The sequence below is a fragment of the Rhamphochromis longiceps genome, linkage group LG5 (assembly GCF_057381845.1).
Source record: "Rhamphochromis longiceps isolate RC_006_pf linkage group LG5, R_longiceps_female_GT1.1, whole genome shotgun sequence".
In the NCBI taxonomy this organism is placed as follows: Eukaryota; Metazoa; Chordata; class Actinopteri; order Cichliformes; family Cichlidae; genus Rhamphochromis; species Rhamphochromis longiceps.
In genome coordinates this window covers 16,573,143-16,599,538 of record NC_140561.1, presented here as the reverse complement: position 1 = coordinate 16,599,538, position 26,396 = coordinate 16,573,143, and the positions used below count along the sequence as shown (strand labels likewise).

The 26,396-nt window shown below is 38.6% G+C and overlaps 1 protein-coding gene across 1 annotated transcript; it reads left to right on the top strand.

Annotated features, from left to right (window-relative positions):
• The first annotated feature begins 9,103 nt into the window (after positions 1-9,103).
• On the top strand, positions 9,104-14,316 carry LOC146669510 (uncharacterized). The gene is made up of 7 exons (XM_085407804.1): positions 9,104-9,172; positions 10,338-10,517; positions 10,978-11,090; positions 11,830-11,905; positions 12,006-12,161; positions 12,609-12,698; positions 13,139-14,316. Exons 1-7 carry the CDS (start codon positions 9,104-9,106, stop codon positions 13,352-13,354), a joined length of 900 nt encoding a protein of 299 aa, XP_085263930.1. The 3' UTR covers positions 13,355-14,316.
• Positions 14,317-26,396: the final 12,080 nt, after the last annotated feature.

The window sequence follows — 26,396 nt, the reverse complement described above, 5'->3', positions numbered from 1 at the left end:
GAAAAGCAAGCACAGCATATCAGCACAAACACCTCACACCAGCTGTCAAGCACAGTCTTGTTTTGCTGCAAAAGGATCTGGTTCACCAACAGGACAATGACCCCAAGCACTCCAGCAAATCTACAACAGAATGGCTGAAACAAAAAAAGGAATCAAGTTGTTGCAGTAGGCTAGACCTCAACCCAACTGCGTATTAATGAAGTCCTGAAAACCTGAATGAACTCAAGTGATGTTTTAATGGAGATTAGGCCAAAAAATTCCTCCACAATGATGTCAGAGAGTGATAAAGTCATAGAGAAAGTGAACAGTTCAGTTAAGTTATTGCTGCTAAAGATGGTTCAACTAATCTCCCTCCAGGTACACAGCTAATATACAGGGAGTGCAGAATTATTAGGCAAGTTGTATTTTTGAGGAATAATTTTATTATTGAACAACAACCATGTTCTCAATGAACCCAAAAAACTCATTAATATCAAAGCTGAATGTTTTTGGAAGTAGTTTTTAGTTTTAGCTATTTTAGGGGGATATCTGTGTGTGCAGGTGACTATTACTGTGCATAATTATTAGGCAACTTAACAAAAAACAAATATATACCCATTACAATTATTTATTTTTACCAGTGACACCAATATAACATCTCCACATTCACAAATATACATTTCTGACATTCAAAAACAAAACAAAAACAAACCAGCGACCAATATAGCCACCTTTCTTTGCAAGGACACTCAAAAGCCTGCCATCCATGGATTCTGTCAGTGTTTTGATCTGTTCACCATCAACATTGCGTGCAGCAGCAACCACAGCCTCCCAGACACTGTTCAGAGAGGTGTACTGTTTTCCCTCCTTGTAAATCTCACATTTGATGATGGACCACAGGTTCTCAATGGGGTTCAGATCAGGTGAACAAGGTGGCCATGTCATTAGTTTTTCTTCTTTTATACCCTTTCTTGCCAGCCACGCTGTGGAGTACTTGGACGCGTGTGATGGAGCATTGTCCTGCATGAAAATCATGTTTTTCTTGAAGGATGCAGACTTCTTCCTGTACCACTGCTTGAAGAAGGTGTCTTCCAGAAACTGGCAGTAGGACTGGGAGTTGAGCTTGACTCCATCCTCAACCCGAAAAGGCCCCACAAGCTCATCATTGATGATACCAGCCCAAACCAGTACTCCAGGTTGATGTGGACAAAATACTAATTTGCCTAATAATTCTGCACTCCCTGTATTGGAGATTATGAATCGGAATTTCAGGAGCAGGACCACGCCTCCAAACACGCTCCTTCTGGCTGTCATCTATATAGGTTCCCCCAGTTCTGCAAGCTGTTCATTCTCGTTTACGTGGCCCACCCTCCCTCCCTCCTTGTTCTCAATTCTTTAACGTCTTCATTTCTATTTAGTACGTGGGGATCTGCCAGGCCCGGGAGCCATCGCCTGTCCCCTTCAAGGTCTTCCCCAAACCGCAGCTCAATTCATGTCAAAGCATTCACTTTTACCTACTAAAACGCTGTCAAACCTAAAATGTGGACGTGGGCCCAGCTAGTGAAATGAGCTATTGTACACTTGTACGAAAGCATCTGTTTGTCAAACTCATCTGCGAATTCCCCCTGAAAAACACCAGCCGCTCTCTTTGCTCTCATCTGTACCACTGACCCAAACTTTGATGAGGAGATGCCTGATTTAATAGCACAGAGTGTAAATTAAAAATGTAGATTTTAGACCAGAAAGTAAAAGTAACATGGAGTTGTTCTTTTCTCTCCATGTCCAGAGAAGGGCAACGATTCCAGTTGCTAGTTCCTTTGACCAACAGTCTTAGCAAATGCTTTTCCTAATTTCAGGTCTTATTGATTACAGCATGTTATCTATTAAAAGTAAAAAAGCAGTGTGAGTATGCAGTGTTCTTCAGTTTCCCAGTCTAATCCATCCCTCGCTTGTCTCATCACATATACAGTGTGCTTCTAATGCCAACAGAAAAGAAAGAAAAATGTAACACTCTTCTTTAGACTCAGCAGTTCAGAAGTGACAACTGAAGAGAAACAACGTACCTTTGCACCTTACTACAGAAGAGGATTTGTGACAACTGATCAAGCAACCCAAGCCGAAAAAAATAGAGTTGTATTAAGCTTATCCATGAAGAATGTGCTGACAGATAAGTGGGAAAAGACAATCTCAAACTAGTTATTAAGACTGGAGGAAATTTACTCATGAATAATGTCTCACTACTTCAGGGTGTCGGTAGTTTGGGTTGGATTGGGATCAGGTGGAAGCAAAGTGGGCAGTGAGCACTCTTGAATCCGATTTGGTCAAATTTTCTTTCTGGGGAAAACGCTTTAGATAAATGGCTTCATAGCAAGACTCTCTAAGCCAACAATCACTTTGCTGTTCTGCTATTAAAATAAGCTATTAAAGAAAATAAAAGAATCATATAATCAGCCATCACTGCATTACGTATTTTTCTTACAATAAGCACAGACCTCTGCAGCTTACTGCCTCACAGCACTCATGTTTAGTCAACAGAGAATAAAAACAATAGATGCTGTATGGCTTTTTCAAGCTCTTAGAGCACATAGGATAATGCACATATGTGGTCTTATATGTTCCCCGGCTCCTACATTATGCTGAAATGTCCTGACAAATAATTTGATCGATCTTGTCAGGAGACCAATCTGCTCACCTCACTCCCTACACACTTATTGATGAGGCACGTGTTTTTCATGGGTCAAGTCATTTTAATTAGTCCTCATGCCAATATCACAGGCGAGCATTCGCTGCGTCTGACAGCTTAGAGGAATCCTAATTAAACCACGCTCACCCACTCACTTACTCGCACTCCCTGGGGTCGAACACAAGAGCCTCTGATCAGGCTTGAGCTGAGTGAAAATAATATATGACAAATATTATCGATTAGGCGGTCGTAATATTAACGGCCCAAGTGTTTCGAATTCAGCCAAAAACCCTGCTGAAGGTGAGGTTTGTGTTCTGAATCACTTTTTTCTGTCTAAACTAATTATCCCAGTCAGCCAGGGTAAAGGTAATGTGGCCCTGACTGATTTAGATTAATGCTACACCACAGCCGCACACAGCCAGCCAGCGCTTTACCGCTTCTAAGCCCCTGCCACTTTTACATCCGACAACCAGAGAGCTGGCTCAGGATCCCACAAATGGCTCTGCGATAGGTGTTTCGTTGTCTTATTAATGAGATCCAACTAGAGAATACAAAGCATATGCTGTAGTTTGTCTTATAAACAGCCCTTTAACTGAAAAAGCCATCATTATAATTGCTGATGATGGTCGCCCCTGCTAATAGCTCTGTCCTTGAATACAAATGTAAAGGCACGTGCTGCACTTTCTCAGGCTTTCGGGTTTACGTTGAATTAAAGGAATAATTTAAAATGTATTTAAAGTTGCATGCTTTTAACAAAATGTTCTTTTTTTTTAACACTTATAGCTGAATACTGGGAGATATAGCATCTCTCCATTGTCCTACTGTTCACTCAGTTCTCTTAGTCTACAGGAACAACCCTGCTCCCCTCCAGACACACAAATTCTCCTGTTTCTCTCTTTGTTTACAAATTAATCCAATCAAGTCAAACCTGTTAATTAGTGAGGGTTAAAGGTGACGCTAGGTATGCCTGTCAGTGTATAGCAGGCTTGCCCGCTATAAGCAAAGAGTTCAAGCTGGCCTCTCGCCCAGTGTTGGACAAGCGACTGAAACAAATGGATGTACTCCAAGAGGGCGCCACAGATGGCTGGTAGGATCGGTCTGGATTGTGCTGTGATTGTTATTCCTCACCACCTCGAAGCAAATTCCCAGGGTAATTAGCCTGATTCCGATTGTAAGATTAATAAAATTATAAGAATTTTTCACTTCTGTGAATACATTCAGTAAGAACCTCCTAATATGGCACTTAAAGGCACATGTAGAGCATTTCAAATTATTTTCACCCAGTTTGTACACATCTTTCTCATTTTGTCCTCTGTAGAGGAAGTTGTCCAGCGCACAATTAAATTTGCTTTCCCCGCTCCAACAACTGTGAAGAATTCCTGATTTAAATTCCTCCTGACTGTACAATCCTATACGCCATGATCTCTTCTTCCACTTGTAATGGCCATGTCTCCAGGCAGCTCAGCCTCCATTAGTGACACTGATTAACCCCGTTCACCGCTTGATGGGGCTGGACAGGCGATGGATCTGAGAAGAGACCGGTCGAGGAGAGAGGGAGCCTGAGAGGACTTGTTAAAATGTATGAGTTTTATCACATCTTGTTGAGGCTACTTCATTTGCTGTCTGAAATGGAGAGAATGCAGCCGAATGAGATCTGGTATTGGATTTTCATTGAGGAGTTGACTGGGCTGCCAATTAGATGTAATTTGATTGATGCTCTTCTAATTTGTTCGCTCTTCAGCTGTAAGCGGCCACGAGTTCATCTGAAAATGCAAAGTAGATAATTTTGAATTCTGGGGAGAGCGAGAGAGATCTTTTGATGCTTTGTAGGGGAAAAAAAAATCACAGTTGACTCACTTCATGTACCCAAATTTACATCGTGCCAGTGCATCTACGCACTTTTCATGTATTACAAGTCGAGAGATGAGTGGAGAGTTTTTTTTAATCTCATTTTCACTAAAACTGTGGACTGTCCTTATGAGGTGCCGTAAGGGACATTATTACTGAAACGCTCTCACACACACTACTGAAATTTTAGCTCTCACACACACTACTGAAACGCTCTCACACACACTACTGAAACGCTCTCACACACACTACTGAAATTTTAGCTCTCACACACACTACTGAAACGCTCTCACACACACTACTGAAACGCTCTCACACACTACTGAAATTTTAGCTCTCACACACACTACTGAAACGCTCTCACACACACTACTGAAACGCTCTCACACACACTACTGAAATTTTAGCTCTCACACACACTACTGAAACGCTCTCACACACACTACTGAAACGCTCTCACACACTACTGAAATTTTAGCTCTCACACACACTACTGAAACGCTCTCACACACACTACTGAAACGCTCTCACACACACTACTGAAATTTTAGCTCTCACACACACTACTGAAACGCTCTCACACACACAACTGAAACGCTCTCACACACACTACTGAAATTTTAGCTCTCACACACACTACTGAAACGCTCTCACACACACTACTGAAAAACCAAGTCATTTCAGTTGAACAGGAAGGCATTTCAGTTGAACAGGAAGGCATTTCAGTTAAACAGGAAGTTAATTCTTGACAAGGAAACTGAAGGAAAAAGTGTTAGATTTCAAACAAACCACTACACAGATGTCTACTCAGCAACCTGTTAGTTAGGGGTGGGTTTTTATAATCGATTTATTGATTAAAATCGATTCTGGCTTGGATAACGTGAAATCGATTCATTAAAATCCTGAATCGATTTTTTAATATAAATTTATTTTGCCCAAAATGCCAGAATCTCTGGTGAAACCTCACAAAATTTCAACAACCACCAAACAGCTAAGACAGTAAATGAGAGCAGGTACACGGCTTCTGCACAAAGACGTAAACACACAGCGCGGACCCGCGGATCAGAATCAGTGAGATGTCGCCTTTCTCACCCGACAGCACGGACACGGTCGGGGCTGAAAGCCGACAGCTCGCTGACTCTGATCTGTCGGCAGGTCCGCGCTTTGTTTTCACGCCGTTTTTGCGCCGATTCTAAAGCTGTTAGTTTGATCTCTCTCCAAACAATATTGACTGAACCAGCAGCAAAAGGAGATCCAAACTGCGCTTCACATAAACATCGTCATGAATTCCCTCACTGTTTTGCTTCCACCGCGATAAAATCGCAAGTCATGCACAGCCCTCTCTCTCTCTTTCTCTCTCTCTGTACTTCAAGAACAGTTTCCCGTTTAAAAATCTGTTTTCTGTATTATTCGCTTGCTTGTTATGCACAAGTCTACTGTTGTTTACAGCGCAGTCGGCCGCTGTTTTTTTTTTTTTTTCATTTTACATACTTCCGAAAAGAAAACCTAATTTCTGCCGTTCAATACTGAATAAATTTAAACTTTTTTAAATTATGCAAAATGCAAAACGTTAGCCGTGTCTCTAATAAAACCGCTGTAACGTCAGAGGTAACGTTCATATGTTGATTAATGGTTTTCTTTCGTTTTTGATGTACTGCAGAATATTTTTTATAAAATCCCAGGCCAGGAAAACCACCTTCATGTTTTTATGTGTTTTATCTTCAGCTACTTTGACACAAAGGTATCTGCTGTGATGCTCACACCTTTGATAAAGTCTTGCGTGTGTCAGCTTCCTTTTTTTAAATACAAAAATATGTAAATGTACTGATCTGAATTATAATATTTCTGACTGTCAAAATTCCCCATAATCAAATCGAATTGAATTGAATCGAATCGTGGAACAAATCGATTCTGGACCTTAGTGAGACAGCTGCATTACTTAACAATATATTAGCCTCAGCATAAGTCAAAATTTAGAATAGCGGGAGACGTGCATTATCCTGGTTATTTTTTTGGCATATGTGCTTTTTGTCTTTTTTAGCAAAGAAAAAGATATCTTAAAATCATCAATAAAACCAGGGAGAGAAGGCTTAGCGTTCCTCCATTTAGCACAATGGATATGATATTTACTCAAAAGTATGATGATGTTAATAATGTCTGAGACATCCAATGCTAGATGATCCATATAAAAAAAATTATGATGTAATTCAAACAGTGGCACATCATTAATATTTAGGGAAATCCAATTTTTTAAGTTGCACCAAATACATTGTCTGATAGGGCATAGGGGAAAAAAAGATGTTCTAGGGTTTCATTTTCATCAGTACAAAAAGAACACTGATCCACCTCAAAGCCAAATCTCTTTTTTTAGAAATTCTGCCACAGTATTAGTTTTGTTTAAAGTGTGTTTCTTTAACTTTAGGTAGAATAGGCTATTTCATAAATTTTTAGTATGCTTTATCCAGTGTATATGAAATAACTAAATTAGAACCATGCCATGTAACCATTCTGTTGTAACTATGAAATATTTTGTCTTTGAAGAAACTACTAACAAATTTCTTATTGCATTTTTATCAAACAGCTGACATTGCCCTAGCAATAAATTTGGGAGCACTGATGAGAAATTATTGTATATCATAAAAATTTTAATCAAATGAAGCAGAGGCAGTGGGACCAGTTCACAAAATTTGTTATATTCTCTTTGAGAACAGTTTAGACAATATTTTTCTGAAAAGTCTGTGTAACTTAGAATGACACCGTTATCATCCAACAAATCTGTTATGAATATAATATTTTTGTTCAAACCAGTCACTCTTGAAAATAGATTTTTGATTAAGTGTTATTACCCTATTATTCCATAAGGTTGAATTATGGGGAGAAGTTGTGGGTAAATCTCATTTTCCCAAAAATGCAACGTCTGTTTTATAAAGTTTGATATCTTTATGGGGATTTTATTTGCCGCAAAATCACATTTCGAATAAATTCTAATCCTGTATACTATTTTATTAAACAAGAATCATGGGATGTGGAGCTAAGTAGAGTCTGGCTGTGACAGACAAGATTTTAACCATTTAATTCTAAGGGTGCCAACCATAAATTCCAATTCTGGAGTTTTGATACCACCTTTATTGTATCCCTTCACAAGCTGAGATCTTTCTATGTAATGGGTTTTATTCCTCCACAAAAATTCGAACACATTTCTATTTATGGTTTTCATGGTATTTATCGTTTTTTTATTTTTATATTGTTTACGTGGCGCAAAAAAGGTTGGGGACTGCTGTACTAGCAGGTTGCTGAGTAGAAATCCTTGTAGTGTTTTGAAATATACCACTTTTTCCATCAGTTTCCTTGTCAGGAAACAACTTCCTGTTCAGCAGAAATGCCTCTGGTTTCAGTGGTGTGTGTGAGAGCGTTTCAGTAGTGTGTGTGAGAGCGTTTCAGTAGTGTGTGTGAGAGCGTTTCAGTTGTGTGTGTGAGAGCGTTTCAGTAGTGTGCGTGAGAGCTAAAATTTCAGTAGTGTGCGTGAGAGCTAAAATTTCAGTAGTGTGTGTGAGAGCGTTTCAGTAGTGTGTGTGAGAGCGTTTCAGTAGTGTGTGTGAGAGCGTTTCAGTAGTGTGTGTGAGAGCTAAAATTTCAGTAGTGTGTGTGAGAGCGTTTCAGTAGTGTGTGTGAGAGCTAAAATTTCAGTAGTGTGTGTGAGAGCGTTTCAGTTGTGTGTGTGAGAGCGTTTCAGTAGTGTGCGTGAGAGCTAAAATTTCAGTAGTGTGCGTGAGAGCTAAAATTTCAGTAGTGTGTGTGAGAGCGTTTCAGTAGTGTGTGTGAGAGCGTTTCAGTAGTGTGTGTGAGAGCGTTTCAGTAGTGTGTGTGAGAGCTAAAATTTCAGTAGTGTGTGTGAGAGCGTTTCAGTAATAATGTCCCTTACGGCACCTCATATGTCCTCATTACTTGTAAACAGAAAAAAACCCAATGGAGTAAATCACTTTATTTCTGTCTACTTTATATAAATCTAAAAAGGGGTTTTTTTAACCACAAGGCTTCACTTTGAGAGCTTGGATCCTTATAATGTCAGAGACGGTGTCTAAACAGCAGATGCCACCTGCACAAAAATCGGTCATCATCAGTCACCTAAAACATGTTTTTTCTCTTGTACAGGCCCAATGCAAGATTTCCAGATATTCATCATATATAATAATTCAAGAGTAATATTACAAGTAGTTTCTTATTACAGTGGCATCTATGGTGTGATGATCCATCCTTGCAAATTGAGGCAGTATGGTTTCTTGAAAACAAAAGAATTTTTCACATTTCTTTTACATGTAACAACCCCGTTAACTTTCCCCCCTATATATATTTTTCTTGTAAGGTTACCATTTTTCTTTTCTTTACTTCCTCCCCCTTTTGTTCCTTCATTGTTTCCATTCAAGGTTAAGTGCACTAGAAATCGAAAGACAACAAGTACTGTGAGCCCGGACACATAAACATTAAACATGCTTGATTAAAGGGATGAAAGGGATACACCTCTCTGGCAGATCTTGTTGGCTCCACTTGCAAATGAAAGAAAGCCCTGTCACTGTCTTGCCAGGTTCAAATAAGATGGTGCAGATAGAGGACACAGACTGTTACATCCTAAACAGACTTTCTAAATTCTGCAGCTGCTGTGAGGTTAGTTGTCGTAACTGTAAATGCCAGCTTTGGGCAGCATGATGTAGAAGTCAGCGTTAGTCTATGTCAAAAACAACTCATCTACCATTAAAATGTAATTAAGCACTGTAATCAAAGAGGATATACTTTAGGCTGACACCCGTATGTTAGAAGCTAAAGTCCTACAGAAATAATATTTCTATTGTCCAAAATCAATCAATATGCAGATTAAATTTGATTCACACTAAAACCGTTATTGTGTGTAATTTGTGCTTTATTGTGTATACTGTGTTAATGCAATGCATATGATTTGTATGTAAATAGGAATGTCAATCACTATTATGAAAGAGGTTAGTCAGGTTAAGTCAAATATAACAATGACAAAAGTCAGATTTCTCTTTAGTTGTAAATGTTGCATTAAACCTGCATCATATGACTGCTCAGTAGATTATTTATATCAGGTAAAGGCGCGGCTTGTTTATGGTTTCTCTCTCTTCACATTCAAGCTTGATATATTTTTAAAAAAGAGTCAGACAAGTTATGCTGATTTTAGTTTGCTTTCATACATCAGGTTCTTCCCTGCTGAGGTTTTCTGAGGTGCACTAACGGGAATTACATGCTGTGGAATTGAGAGGTAGAAGGTGTTGGCGCTCCCTATATCCCCGAGGAGCTGGCCTGACTTCTTTTATCTCAAATGAGCAGATCGGAGGACTGCTGATGGATTGCTGACTGCCTGTTAGAGATTTTCAGCTCTGCTGAGTTTATGCCTGGTAAGTTATGTTTGGAATCTGCACTTGCATGTAAACAAGTCTTGCTTTTATGTACAGGTTATGTAGCTACATAAATATAGTCTGAGCCTAATATCTCAGAAGCACTAATTGGGTCGGAAAATGTAAAAGTAGCATTAACAGTTTAATAAAATAAACATTTAATTAATCATGTTATTTACAGTTTCAAAAATTAAATAATCAGCCACATTACCCTCTGGATTTATACCTGCAGTGTGCAGAATTAATTATTTGATCCCAGCTGAATTTCCTCACTTAAAAAGAAATGAACAGTTTCTAATTTTTATGGTTGTTTCATTTCAATAGAGAGAGAGAAATTCAGAAAAACACAAGACATAAAAGTTAGAAATTGATTTGAATGTCTCTAAGTGAAATAAGCATTTGATCCCCTACAACAGAGCCAGAATTCTGGCTCCCAACCTGTCGACAGAATCAGTTTCTTCCATTCCAGTTTCTCCACCACCACGTGCAACATCAAAGAGCTGTCAAAGGATGTGAAGGACAAGACTGTAGACCTGCGCAAGGCTGGAATGAGCAACAAGACCATCAGCAAGACACTTAATGAAAAAGTGACAACTGTTGGTGTGATTATTCATAAATGAAAGAAATATAAAATGATTATCAATCACCCTTTGTCTGGAGCTCCATGCGAGACCTTGTGCTGTGGTTAGATAAAACTTAAAACAAGCTCTTTGCCATCAACCCAGCCTACCGTGTTTGGAGGAAGAGAAATCCTGGGCATGATCCAAAGAACACCATCCCCACACTCTAAAAAATGATTCATGGGGTTAGTAAGTAAAGCTTAAAATTAATAGCTTTTTCTGCATAAAAAATTAAGTTTGTTGCATGTACACATTGTAATCAGTTGATAACTTAATTTAATGAGTTGGTCGAAATGAAAATAAAGAAAACAGTCTTAGCTCAGTAATATATCGATTTTGAACAGACATTTCTGTGTTAACTTAACATGAAAGTGTATTCAGTTAATACAACTTAAAAATCTCGTAAGCGTCCTTTAAAAGCTGAGTACAAGGCTGACTTGCCCGGACATGTTGTGCTCTCAGACCACTGATCGAAAGAAACGGAGGCAAAGAGAGAAAGCAGAGAAGCGGCATTTTGTACGGAACATTATCAAACGTTAAAGCTTTGTGGTGAGTACAATTTTTTGCCTTGTTTTATTCACAGCAGCTAATAACTCTAACTTTAACTCTATCAACACGCACTGCAAGAAATCCTTTTTACACAACACTAAACTCTTCCTCGGCGAGTGGTGGTGATAAGCTAGTAACGTTACACTTCTGGCTAACTTGTGAAGTAATTCAACCGTAACATTAGTCTTTGTTAAGTTTTGTTTTACGGTGGCAGCCAAATGGTGTTAATTGACACTGAGCTTCTGTAGCAGTAGTTTTAACTCTGCAAAGACAGGGTAATACACGTTTTTCTTCTTTCTACTTTGAAATCGTTGCAGCGTTGATGAAGGTTTGACCAGCAAAAGGCTGGGCCATTTTACATTCATGACTAAACAAATGTAGGTTACTGAGTATACATTCGGTTTAACATCGATGCATTTTGATGTTTAAGTCCTAGAGTTATTTTTATGTGAGATTGAAGTTTGTTAATTGAGCCCTAGCTGAAGAACAGCCTGTGTCAAAGTTCAGTCAAAAAACGCGGGCGAGGAAGCGAACGCCATGTTGTAGAAACGCCACAGGAAAGATCTTAAGTAACATTCATAAACTAGTTGTTTTAATGACATTACATTGAGTGTGCATTAGCACATAAAATATAATTTTGCTCTTTTGGGTGTTAACTGCAGATACATAAGCGCAGTTGTATCACTTAAGAAAAAATATCTTTGATTTGGAAACATAACATAACATTCTCCATTCGCAGGCAGGAAGTTGTCAATCAAGCACCAAAAATCAATGACCTGAAAGAAAGATGGCCTGCTCTTTTTGATGCAGTTCAGGTAAATATTTTTCCATAAGATAATTTGCAGTATGTATTCTTTTAAAGTAAACTGTATACATTAACATGTTGTGCCTATTTGTGCCTTTTTTTTTATACAGATAAACCAAGAATTCAGAAGAATCACCACTGTTAACCTGGAGACAACATTCATGGCAAAGCTGGACCAGTACTCTCAGAAAATAATGTCCTTGCTGTCCTCAAGAGGAGGGGCTGCAAAAATGCGCATTCGGCGCATCCAGAACATGCTGCTAGAGGTATGAATGAATGAAATGTAGTTTATTTCAAATAGGATAATCCACTTTTTTTTTCCAATAGGTGATATTGAGTCTTAAAAGGTAGCTGTTTACAACTCAACTATGTCAAATTATTGTTTAGAGCTTGAGGCACAAATATCAATTAAAACTATAAATACTTAATAATAAAACAAATTATAGGTGATGTGGATCATGATGGCAGAGTAATTTGCAAGATTTTGCAGTTTTTCTATTTGTTACCTGGATTTTTCAAGTTCATGAATTGATCATTTCAGAGAAATGGCTCTTTGAAATGATCAATTCATTATTTTGATTATCACTGGAAATCTATAATTGGTACAGTTCAGGCCATATAAAGTCAATCCTTTTTCTTTTTTTTTTTGGATGTAATTATCAAAAACCCATCCTCCTCGAAGAGCAGTTCGACATTCTTTTTCTTATTCACAGGACGATTCTGTGGAGAGAAGGCGAGAGGTCGCTATCCGTGGCTTAGTGGTGTATCTCAGGGAAAAGGAGGAGGATCTCTTCAAAGAGCAGGTAAATCAGACATGACTATACTTTGTATTAGAGCTACGATCTAATCTATTATTAATTGATTTCTAAATTAATCGGCAACTATTTTGATAATTGATTGATCGGTTTAAGTAATTATTTTAGAAAAAGAAGTCCGAATTCTCTGGTTTCAGCTTCATAAATGTGAATCGTTTCTGGTTTCTTTACTCCTCTATGACAGCAAACTGAATATGTTTGACATTTGAGGTCATCATATTGGGCTCTGAGAAACATTGACATTTTTCACCATTTTCTGACATTTTCTGGACCAAACAACTAATCAGATAATCGTCAAAGGAGCTTGCAAAGAGAACCTTCACAGACATAATCAGATAACTAAAATTGTTAGTTGCAGCCCTATTTTGTGTTACTCTCATGTATAAGTATGATTACTTAAAACATTTATATTGATTCTGATCTACCAGGATGGTGGCGGCGATATTACCAATGAAGTGATGAAGATTGTAACCAGAGGTGCCACAACGTCTGATCCAGCCAGCGCAAGGATCATACTTGAAGGAACAGAAGTCCTAGCAGACCTGGATGTACCCAGAGCCTGTGCCTTGCTAATGGGGCTGATATATGCACTCAACCTCAGCTACCCAAAAGAACTGAAAAACACTTTTGAAAAACACTTTTGAAGTGTTTCAAAAGATATTCCTCGAGCTGGATGATCTGAAAGCCAGTCCTAAGGTAATGTCACTAAAAAGTAAACTGTTGTACTAAAAAATGTGAAGAGTGAGGCTATCCTCAAATTAAACGGGAAATGTTCCACTGTTGTTTGCAATGTGTTGTGTTACATACTGTACAGTAGGCAGTAGGTGTAAAGTTGAGCGTTGAGCATTAAGTACACCTAGTTAAAAATAATGCACTTTAAAAGGATAGCTCAGGTCTTTTGAAGTGAGGCTGTATATGAGGTACATATGTATTGTGAGTGTATTACACACAGTAGATGGCAGTCAGTAAGCTCCACCTACGGAGAAGCAGACGGGGCCACCGGCACGCAAGATGAGCCTCCATCCTAATAAAACTGATGTCAGTTTAAATGTACATTATATCAAGAATATGTGTACTGCTTTATTTTGCTATCAGACAGCCTTTTCTGTGAGGAAAGAGAAGTTCTACTGCTTGTTGTTTCAATCGCTCTGGCCCACCAGCGTCCATGGACAAAAACAGCAATTTTACCTGACAGCACACAGGAGTTGCTGGTCTCCTGCTGCCTTGATCAGTAAGTGTAATTGTGTTATTTGGTGACTTTGGTGTTAGTTCGGGTTAGTTCAGATTTACCAAAGTCACACAAACAAACTGAGCCTATCGTGCGTGTTGGTGGCAGGAATGTGCTGACTGCTGTCTACTGTGTGTAATACACTCACAATGTACTTCATACTTAAAAAAACCTAAACTATCACTTTAACACAAACAAACTTGAATCAGAGCATGACTGTCAAAATGTTCAGTCTTTTTGAGACAGATTTACAGGGGTGTTTTATGTCATTTATTTTATGGAGGCAACAATTTTGTCTGCTATTGAAATGTCAATGAGTCTGGAATGGTGGACTGGTGTTCTAATAAACAGTTTGATCATAAAACTGGAATTTCAATGTGTAATTTATTGTATAATTGTAAGTTATTGTAAGTTATTAGTACTCAAAAAAATTAAGGTAACAATTTGCATGGATATTTCTGAGTAGAATAAAAGTAAAAAAATAAGTTTTAATAACTAAATGGAGTAATTTTTTAAACAATTAAAATTAAGTTGGTTCAACTTAATTAAGCTTGTAGAGGACAAAGCAAATCATGTTGTTTGTACGTAAGGAATAGAGTTTGCCTAACTAGAGAACTCTTGTGGCATTTACGCTATAGTGGCTAAGCTGAAGTAACTTAAAAAGATCCATGCAAATTGTTACCTTAATTTTTTTACGTTAAGCCAGCAGATCTTTTTTTAGAGTGCACAGTCAAATGGCGGTGGAAGCATTATTCTTTGGGGGGTTTTCTGCTAAGGGTACAGACTTATATCAGCTTATATCGGTTGGTGTAGGAGGATTTACTTTATTTTTGTGCCACAAAAGCACAAGAACCCAACTGCAATCTGCAACCTGAACAGAAGTAATGGCTTTATACTGGTAACAGAACGTCAGCCCTTTGCAAGCATCTGCACAGATGCATGCTAATACAAAGCTAGCCAAGCATTCAGAATGATGTTAATGTTGAGTGCATGTTAACCTCAGCCCACCAGGCAACAAAGGCTGTCCTTAGGCTGGTTTTCATCTTTGCATTGTTGGCACTGTGGTTATATGTAAATACTTAAAAACGATTGTGCGGTTTGTGGGACTGTAGCCTGCAGGTTTATATTTTTAACTGGTTATAGCCATCTGTAATTATAAGATGGTACATTTTAGGTCATTTTATGGAGAAATGTGAAAGTAATGTAAAGAGTAGCGTAAAAAATTACTTTCTATGGTGAGTAATTATGTTACATACTGCATTACTTTTAAGAAAAGTAACAAGCAATTTGTAATTTTATAATACAATACTTTTTAAAACAATGACCACGACACTGGTTATTATTGATGAAACCCTGCAGCAAAAGTGGATGGACTATGACAAGACAGTAAAGTAAATACTTTGATGAAACTTCTTACACGATATGACAGAGCTCCTTATGACATTTTCTCTCTCGTTGCTGAGACAGTGGGGTACTGATTACGGTTTAGTCCGTGAAATCATTCCCAGCTGGTTTCTCTCGTTAAGAGCCGAACTCTGACATTAGCAGCGATTACAATGTCTGTGGGTCAGTCTGTGACTGAAGTCTTTATGTGAGAGAATTCACTGGAGCACAGGCCACAAAATTAGCTGTTTGGTATGCAGACAGACAGACTGTATTCCAATTGAGGCGTCACACTCTGATCCTCAGCCTCTAATCCGTGTTGTTCATGGCCACAACTGTGCAGGAATGTGCTTCCCATTGCAACCGAGTGATTAGGGTTTTTGAAACATCTCAGAATTGTATTCTGTGTCATGCTCTCCATTTTAATCACACTCTCACACTACTTATACTTGAGAAAGTCTGGTATTTTACCCATACTTTGACACTTATACCACAGATGTGACTGTTTGCCTTTAGGCAATAGGTCACTTAAGCAAATGTTCCACATACTGGGATTGATAAACATACTTTTAGTGGTGCTACCTCTGCTTTATGTGATTCTGGGCTCATTTACTCTGTGCCAACCCACCGTTTTGCACCAAAACTGAAAGTTAAAAAAAAAAGTTGCATTTAATGTGAAAAATCTCTCAAGAACAAAAAATGTAATCACTATAAAATAGCTGGTTCCTGTGGATGTCTGTTGGCAGGCAACAAGCTTTTCAGGATCTCTTTAAGTAGCAACAAGGTTAATCTCCACAATGTGGGAAGAGAAATGTGAAACTGTGCAAATTTTGCAGTTATCCAAAGTAACTGCTTCCCCACCATTCTCTCCACATAAAACACCACTTTGCAAGTCCATTTTTTAAACCCAGTCTCACATAAAAATGGTGCATTAGCAAGCATGGCAAAAATGTCTACTTTAAGTTTCATTTAATTCAAATTGCGAGATGCCAGTAGTTTTGGCCTATTACTCTGCAATCATATCACAAGACTGTCAATTATCTTTCTTTTCTATCTAAAAATAGGTAATGAAATCATTTGGAGATTGGATTGATGGTGTAAATTCAGGTTTCACACAATCTTTGATTAGGTTCACACATTTCGCTGTTGGTTTTATGACAAAGAGGCAACAACTGTGCATTTTCAGAGTACTACAAGACTATGAGTTTCTTGCAAAGTCACTTAGTTCAACTACAAAATATTACAAATGACACTGGGCCAATGACGATTCTAGAAAATAAGTTAAATCATACATTAATTATATGCAGCTGATTTTGTTTCAAAATGAGTCACTCGCTGGATGAGGCAGATGCAGAAAGTTATCCACTCTAAATTTACAGCCTGCTCACAGAGATCTCCACCATCACTGCTTTTTTAAATGTTTTTTTATTTAAAAGCAGTAAAAATGTGCAGGCAGAAATCCTAGTGCACAGGGAGACACTTTCAAACTTTTTAAAAATCACAGTGGGTGAAGCCTAGAAATGCTCATCTCTAGAGAGTTGCTCCTTATAAGCCCCGTTGTTCATATGTCCAGGGCAGAGCTGAGCTTTGCCTTCTACACTCTGTATTGTGTTAAAGTTGCTAGTCCTCACAAAACTTTAGACTAACTATAGACATTTAAAAAAAAAAAAAACAAACAACATCTACAAGATTCATATGCAATAAGACTATGATTAACATTACAGCAAATTCAAAAGTGTTAAATGTTTTGGTGTTAATAGTCTTCTTGCAAAAGTAGAGTTAATTTTACTCTAAGCAGAGTCACATTCTTTTAATGTAATTCTGAGGTGTAAAATGATAGTAGTTAAAGTCGAGTGTTAAAAATGAGTGTTTCTCTGTCAAATCTGGAGGTGTTACAATGGAAACATTAACTCTTGACCTCTTAACTCTGAACTCCTACAGGGGCTATGACACCAATAGAGTGAATTCACAGACTCCGCCCCCAGCACGGCTCCAATCGAAGCTGAAGTGAAGCCGTTTCAGAACATTTTGCTCTACATATTTGAGTTGTTTGCCATGCTTGGTAAGTCATTTTTTTCAATTATTATTATGAGCTTTTACTTCTGTGGCTCTTTGGAGTTGAGACAAAGCTGTGTGAAAGGCATTAGCCATGTTGCTCGCTGATAGCATAATATTCTGTTTTAGCTAGCTGAAAGGTATTGTTTGCGGGCAAATACCACAGCTTTGAAAAAAAGCTTGCATGTGAATTTTCAATCAAACTTTTGGTCAAATACACCTAAAACAATGTCTAGAATGTGAAATGTTGGTATAATGGTGCTACTTGAAACGATCGGCTATAAAAACGAAAAAAAAAAACAAACAAAAAAAAAACACGAGCTAACAGCAGTAGCTGACGTCCTGACTGGATTCTACGTTAGCATAGATCCCTCCAGAGTTTTGTGCACACGGTTTAGGTAAAAATGAAAAAGGTTGAGGTTTTACATTTAGTTCAGTATTACCTGTTGCCTGTGTCTTTGTCTTTTGGGAAAATACTTTACGCAAGTAATGGCTCAAAGAGGATTCCTTTTTTTTTTTACTGTGCTGCAATTGTTTACTGGATTATTTGTGCCATTAATTAGTGTCAACTAATTTTTATTCAATCTCCGCACAGGATATGCTTGTGAAGATGGAATATGGGGGAGAGCAGAAGTGCGTTGAAGTTCCACAAAGGGATGAATGAAGGACATGCATATTGTATTGAAGAAATAAGTGATGAGATGCTGTTATTTGCATTTACCATGTCAGACCTTTTGATAAACAAAATTCTAATGAAAGTGAGAACATGTATACTGTTACATCTTTCAGAAAATGTTTTGAAATTGTGGTGCACAGTTCAGAATAAATGTTTTTCAAAAACCATTGCATCTTTTTAGTAAATGTTTATTTCCAAAAGAAATTTCTAGAAGTTCAGAACAGTAAAATTCCCGCTTTTTAGAATGAATTAGAAGATAACTCTTACGTAGTTAAACTAAAATACTCTTTGAGAGTTAATATATAAACTCCAAGTGTTAAATTATCAACTCCAGACAGATTTGGTGTTTAACACTAAATCAGAGTTAACGTACCAACTCTCCAAAAAGAGTTAAATTAACACTCTGGTGTGGACCCATATAGACACTTTAATAGTGTTGAAATCAAATCCGACAGTGTTAATTTGGACATGCTGGATTTGCTGTGTATTTTTAAAGCCATTGACTGCTATCTAATTCAAGATAAAAAGGTCACAAAGGATTTTTATGTTTTCAAGTTTAGAAATCCCGTTAGATCAGGTAAAAAGAGGAACAAAAGGACATCCAGTGTAAAAATCTGCTGGTGACTTCCTGTTACAAGGGAGCAGTCAAAAGCAGTTAAATAGTTAAATGTTGTTGTTTTTCATTCAAGGAGTTTTATAATTATCTCATGTTAATTTTACATTAAATAGTTATGATATTAGTTATCATATTCCAAAAATCTCACAATATATTACTATATACTGTGCTATATTAACTGAAATGTCTTGATTGAAAGACAAAATCGAGGACGATGAACTGATTTTCCCTCCAAAATATCTTTCCAGGGGGCGGAGCTTCAGAAGAAAACATGACCACTTTCTTTTACTTCATCATAACTAACGTTGAAATGACTGAATTCTAATAGACTGAACATCCTTGAAGAATATGTGAAAAGTGCAAAACTAAATTATGTTTAGATGAGAAATATAAATTAGTCATGTTTGATATATGAAGTCCACATTTGCAAACAACCACCCAGTTGCAATTTTTTTCAACGTGGATCTATCCTGCTTGGTATGCATGTCATGTTACAAAGTTCAAATCATCTTAACCTGGTTTCTTGTGGGGGACATTTGTGTTCTTTGCACTCAAATGTCCCCCACAGTCAGCAGATCTTAATCCAATAGAGCACCTTAGTAAAGATGTAGTAAATTGGAAGATTTGCTCATTGATTATGGAAGTGCGTCTGACAAATCTGCAGTAATTGCGTGACAGTTTCACGTAACTATGGACCAGCACCTTGTTGAATGAAAGATTTAAGACAGTTCTGAAGGCAAAAAAGCCAACGTGTGTACTAGCAAGGTGTAACTAATTAAGTGACAGGTGAGTGTGTCTATGTTTAGTCCAAACATTCCTTCTGGGTTAATGGAGGATGCTGTGCAATGGATTACTGGCACTGGCAGGCCATTACATACCTGGAAGCGAAAGCTAATCAGAGTGCCGGCAGAGCAGCAGAACTTCTGAAATTATCACCTTTGTTTTACCTTTTAACACTCTACATCTGTGCTAATGGTGTTGTCACAGTGCTGACATTTTTATGGTTGCCTAGAGCACATTTCCAATGCAAACACTGCACGGAGGCGTCCATAACTCACAGGTTGTACGATTCACGCATAAAAAGGACATAAATTAAGCACAAGAGGACAGGAAAAGCAAGAGCAAATCTGTCAAGCAGAAAAGATTTTGCTTGAGCAAGAATCCTTCAGAGTTTTAATGCTGAGCTACACAGTCTCATTAAGGAGCACGTAAATGATTTAATGTTTTTAGTACCTTAAAGATATGTGCACAATCCACATGACATGACACGAGAGAGTTTATTATTATGATATTGACAAGTTTTTTTTAAATTTTACTTTCAGTTAACTAAACTATTTCATTCTCACTTGTTTTGTATTTTTTACTCAAATCTTTTCATATTTTTAAATGAATCCTATATTTATTATGAGTAATATAGTCAAAGAAAAACAAAGTACTCATAAGTAAATGTAAGTATGCACTTTTTCTGTCTTGAGGGATTTTTCCAGTCCTCTATTACAAATTACATTAATTAAATTAAAAAAATTACATGGTACAAAGTATTACTATGGTTAAAAAAAAGCAGTTTTTGAGCTGATAAACCATGTAACACAAGCGAGAAAGCTCAGTAAAAAGACCTTTATGAATTTCAGTTTATTAATGCATAACTTTGATTATTCATGATACTCATTACTTTTTATACAGCAAATAGCTGAATGTCAGAGAAATGACCAAGATTTTGGTCAGTATCCATTAGTGTGAAGAAAGATGATAAAAGCAGGGTCAGAAATATTTTAGTTATATGGCTAATAAGTTCCCCTGGGCACAGTTTAGTTGACATCTAGATAGACAGAGCCTTATGAAAGTTCGCTTAAGAAATGTTAGAGTTTAGATTAAAGACCCATATGCAGGACTAGGGCAAAAAGGGAGAACTTTAATTAAAGTTAGAAAGAACAAAGACTTGTAAGGGAGAAAGCCGAACACAAGATCACTATAAAGTCTGTGCAGGTAAATCCATACCAAAGCCCAACAATGATCCAATATAAGAAGGGAACAAGCTCTGCGGGGAAAGGAAAGAAAAGTAAAACAGGCGAGTAAAATGGCATTTTTCTACTCTGAGTGCTCTTTACTGCGAGCCAGCATTCACACAGTGCTTTGTTCTACGTGGCTTTCTAAGTATCATGCCTACTCATTTCATCAACATGCAGCTTGGAGGAGCCAAGGGAATTTAACCACTAACCTGATTAAGAGACAACATGCTCTACCTCGTGAGCCACAATCACAGGGGTTGAAAAAAACTAAACAAAAAAAAGGCCAAAAAAACAAGAAGAACAAGCCAAGACAGAAAGAAAGTGATTAACATGATTAAAATTCTACTGTGGTAAATAAAATAAAAATAATTCCCCCGACATGAACCTTGGACAGGTTTACCTGCTCCAGACCTGGGGAGGGAGGTCGAGCGAGACCACCTCAAGGGCCTTAGTCCATGGAAGAGACAGCTGAAGTGTAACAGTCAAGGGTGGAGGCCCCAGATGGTCCAATTAAGAGCCTGATCTGCCTAATCTGACCCTGAGCATTGTTGTTATTTAACTTCTGTGCCAATCAAGACTTCAGAGCTCATCACAGCACAGAAACAGCTTTAGTGAAGGTTACACTAAAGCTGTAACCTGACCGTGGCTACAGCTGTAACCTGACCAACCCCCTGACCGTGGCTCAGGGGGTTGGGAATCGCATCTGTAACCGGAAGGTCGCCGGTTCGATCCCTGGGCTCTCTGTCCTAGTCGTTGTGTCCCTGAGCAAGACACTTTACCCTACTTGCCTACTGGTGTTGGCCAGAGGGGCCGATGGCGCGATATGGCAGCCTCGCTTCTGTCAGTCTGCCCCAGGGCAGCTGTGGCTACAACTGTAGCTTGCCTCCACCAGTGTATGAATGTGAGAGTGAATGAATAGTGGTATTGTAAAGCGCTTTGGGTGCCTTGAAAAGCGCTATATAAATCCAATCCATTATTATTATTATTATTATTATTACAAATGATCTTCTTATGGCCTCTGACAGTGGACTCATCTCTGTGCTTGTCCTGCTAGACCTTAGTGCAGTGTTCGATACTGTCGACCATAATATCCTATTAGAGCGATTAGAACATGCTGTAGGTATTACAGGTACTGCACTGCAGTGGTTTGTATCATATCTATCTAATAGACTCCAATTTGTACATGTAAATGGAGAGTCCTCTTCACACACTGAGGTTAATTATGGAGTTCCACAGGGTTCAGTGCTAGGACCAATTCTGTTTACATTATACATGCTTCCCTTAGGCAGTATCATTAGAAGACATAGCATAAATTTTCACTGCTATGCAGATGACACCCAGCTCTATCTGTCCATGAAGCCAGATAACATACACCAATTAGTTAAACTGCAGGAATGTCTTAAAGACATAAAGACCTGGATGGCCGCTAACTTCATGCTTCTTAATTCAGATAAAACTGAGGTTATTGTACTCGGCCCTGAAAAGCCTAGAAATATGGTATCTAACCGGATTCTTACTCTGGATGGCATTACCTTGGCCTCCAGTAACGCTGTGAGGAACCTTGGAGTCATTTTTGACCAGGACATGTCCTTCAATGCACATATTAAACAAATATGTAAGACTGCGTTCTTCCATTTGCACAACATCTCTAAAGTTAGAAATATCCTGTCTCAGAGTGACGCTGAAAAACTAGTTCATGCATTTATTACTTCCAGGCTGGACTACTGTAATTCATTATTATCAGGATGTCCAAAAAACTCCCTGAAAAGCCTTCAGCTAATCCAAAATGCTGCAGCAAGAGTACTGACAGGGACTAGAAAGAGAGAGCATATTTCTCCTGTTTTGGCTTCCTTTCATTGGCTTCCTGTTAAATCCAGAATTGAATTCAAAATCCTGCTCCTCACATACAAGGTCTTAAATAATCAGGCCCCATCTTATCTCAATGACCTTGTAGTACCATATCACCCTATTAGAGCACTTCGCTCTTGCTCTGCAGGCCTACTTGTTGTTCCTAGAGTATTTAAAAGTAGAATGGGAGGGAGAGCCTTCAGTTTTCAGGCCCCTCTTCTGTGGAACCAGCTTCCAGTTTGGATTCGGGAGACAGACACTATCTCTACTTTTAAGATTAGGCTTAAAACTTTCCTTTTTGCTAAAGCATATAGTTAGGGCTGGACCAGGTGACCCTGAATCCTTCCTTAGTTATGCTGCAATAGATGTAGGCTGCCGGGGGATTCCCATGATGCATTGAGTTTTTCCTTTCCAGTCACCTTTCTCGCTCACTATGTATTAACAGACCTCTCTGTATTGAATCATATCTGTTATTAACCTCTGTCTCTCTTCCACAGCATGTCTTTTATCCTGTCTTCCTTCTCTCACCCCAACCGGTCGCAGCAGATGGCCGCCCCTCCCTGAGCCTGGTTCTGCCGGAGGTTTCTTCCTGTTAAAAGGGAGTTTTTCCTTCCCACTGTTGCCAAAGTGCTTGCTCATAGGGGGTCATATGATTGTTGGGTTTTTTTCTCTGTATCTATGAAGCGCCTTGAGGCGACTTATGTTGTGATTTGGTGCTATATAAATAAAAATTGAATTGAAATTGAATTGAATTGTCCATAACAACCACAGTGTTCAAGCATAACGGTGCTCATAAGTGTACGTGGGATCACAATACGCTAAATGGCAGGTCGATGATTGATTTTGTTATTGTTTTATCAGATCTGTGGTCACATGTCTTGGATGCTCAGGTAAAGGGAGGTGCTGAGCAGTCACTACATGGTGATGACTTGCATCACCAATCACTAATTCAGGCATCATCATAAATTTCTACATAAAACCAAATCAATGGCCTCTACTTTGGTGGTATCAGGGTCTTGTCTCTGCTTTTTGCAGATGATGTAGTTCTGTTAGCCTCATTCAGTGGCGGCCTGGGTAGTGACAGGAAGAATACTATCGCGGATATGAACAGGTAAAATGAATTTCTTTGAATGGTGACTGGGCTCTCCCTCAGTGATGGGGTGAGGAGTTCAGTAATTTGGGAGGGACTCAGAGTAGAGCTGGTACTCCACACCAAAGTATGAGGGGGCTCTGAAGTAGATCCAGGACATGATGGAGAGAATGAATTTCCCAGCTGGCTTGGGAATGCCTCAGTGCATAAAGAGATGAGTTGGATGAAGTGGCTGGGGACAGGGAGGTCTGGGCATCTCTGCTTAGGCTGCTGCCCCCATAACCTGGCCCTGGATAAGGAGCTGTTGATGGATGGGATGAAAAATAATAAATGAACTATTATACACAATAAGTAACTATGTTTTTTCACTCTAGTTTGAATTTAGAAAATCCAACTTAGATATTAACAAATCCCACTTTGTGTATATATTAAAACAAATTTGTGCTCCCCCTCTGTATAGTTCCAGTGGTTCCACTTAGCACAGTTGTACCATTTATTGTAATTGTACTCAGACACTGCGACTACCTCTTAAAACAAGCATTGCTTCTCTCTTTTCCTTTTTTCTCATTTTTATTTCAACAATCAATGCATGCTTGAAATGAGCTGAGTGTGTAACAAGTCGCACATCTTACAGTAAATAATATTTTCCCCAATGCACAATGTTGAATGTATACAGTTTCTCGCTATATATGAACAAAGCCCAAACCTTTCTGTAAATGCAATCAGTAATCTGCCGCTTTCATCCCAAAGAGCAAAGGCAAATCCAACTGAAAAGAAGCAGTAATGCCAACTGTCAGGCTCCTGTAAGGGGACGGTCACCAGATGTGGCAGAAACATGAAACAGTGAGTAGTAAAGCAGCAGGACTGGATTCACTGCTCTCGCACAAAGAGAAGAACACTAACACAACAAACATCTATATATCTATCTATCTGTTGTGAAGGTGTGATATCACTGTCTCTGAATGTACAATGAATATAAATATTAAAAAAAAACATCCACATCAATAAAACAGGACACACCTTTTTCTGGTGACTATGTGGTAAAATTGGGGGTTATTTGCATTTCAGACACTTCTAACAGAAAGTACAAAACTGTCATCTTTCATTCTTGGAAAGAACAACTGCTGCCTCTTCTGCCTTTTATCCTCACAATAAAGTTGGAGCCATACTGATGCCTTTCCAGTGCTGCTGTTAAGCTGATTTTTTACAGCCCTGGCACACTACACCAGAACCCTTGTTGTTCGTAAGACGCATGAATTCGCTAGAGGGGTGCTTTGGAGCACATGCCAGTTTATTGGGTGAGCATGGTCCCTCGGCACATGAAACTGTAATAAAAATCCATCTGTTAGAAGACTGATGGTAAGCCAGTCCACTGGAACAGAAGCTTGTCCTCTGGATGTTTGTGTCAGGCTTTTGCTTGTGATTTTTTAGACACTTGTGGAAAAATCAAAAGTATGCTCTTTGTTTTTATGCTTGATTCTCATAAAAATAAAAGGGAATGTGTTCAAGCCAAAGAAGACAACCTATTAAACACACTGTGATCTACAATGTTCTCACATGCTCTTAAGCTACATAGCTCTTGCATTTCAGAGACTGTGAATGCTTAATGATGAACCTCTCATCTCCTTTTGAAGGCGATGACAATGTATAATAATGTTGTCATGACAACAGGGCAGAGAGTAGGAATTAAGTAGGTATGCGCACACAAGAAAATGCAAAATTGATTGACTCTGCATAATGTACCCTGAATGTGCGCTCTGTCTTTGGGAATGCTGATGAACACGGGGTGAGTCTCGTCAGAAAACAACATTCTGCAACACCTCAGGAATTATTAAGCGCATCTTTCATCTCTTTCTTCATGTGCCGTACACTTGTAAGTTCACTTTTTCACGAGCAGGTAGATGTATTAACATTACTCAAACATTTACCCATCTCGATAACGTATGACGGCAAACAGAGTTATCACAGTGTCTGGTTTCATGTCTGTGAACGTCCTTACGGTCAGGTCGGCTGGGGATTAATCTAAGCGAGGGAAACAGGATCTCTGTGATCTGAGGGAGCATATGTTCACATGATTTAAACAGAATGATTGAATCTGATGTACAATGGGCTGTAAGGGACTCTATATGTGCCAAATGCTCAGGCTATTCAACATGTCAACGTGATAAAATGTTATCAAAATTCTCCCCCTTGCAGTGCTGTAGTAATGTTTGCCAGCTGAGCAGGACAAGAAGCATGACTCCCTGGGGAAATTTCCAAGTACAAGCTTTGTTTCGGAAATGTATTATTTCATTTTTTTCTTGAAATATGAAGGCGCATAATAAATACAAGCGACAACAGGGCTCCCTGTTGGTTTCAAATAGTGACACGCTCCTTAAAAGATGTACAGCGGCTGCCAAAACAAATCACTGCCTTCTAGATAACTGTCTTTATTATGTTGTCTCTTCAGAAGGGGTACCCTGCAGGAACTTGTTGAAAGTGAAATTGAAACTTAGAGCTAAGCTGATGAGTTAATGAATTCATAAGACGACGCTAGGGGCCTAAAATGTCTCAGATATGTGGTCACATGTCTAGTTCGTGTTGCTTTTGCTTGCCTGTCAAAACACGGGTCACTTAGCTGGCAGGTGGCAGGCTATTGTGAACTCTGGAAAACCAGACCCTGCAGTACTGATGAAAATTGGTAGAAGATTAAAAAGCAGTTGACTACAATCTCTGCCCACTGTGCTGAAATGCCAAGTGCTGCTGAGAGCAGGAGCGCAGACTATTGCATCACCTCCTGTG

Bases quoted from the DNA above. Each gene is read 5' to 3' on its own strand.
- LOC146669510 (XM_085407804.1), top strand. From the start codon at position 9,104: ATGGTGCAGATAGAGGACACAGACTGTTACATCCTAAACAGACTTTCT. The intron at 11,906-12,005 runs GTAAATATTTTT...TTTTTTATACAG, and splicing joins CTCTTTTTGATGCAGTTCAG to ATAAACCAAGAATTCAGAAG. The intron at 12,162-12,608 runs GTATGAATGAAT...TCTTATTCACAG, and splicing joins TCCAGAACATGCTGCTAGAG to GACGATTCTGTGGAGAGAAG.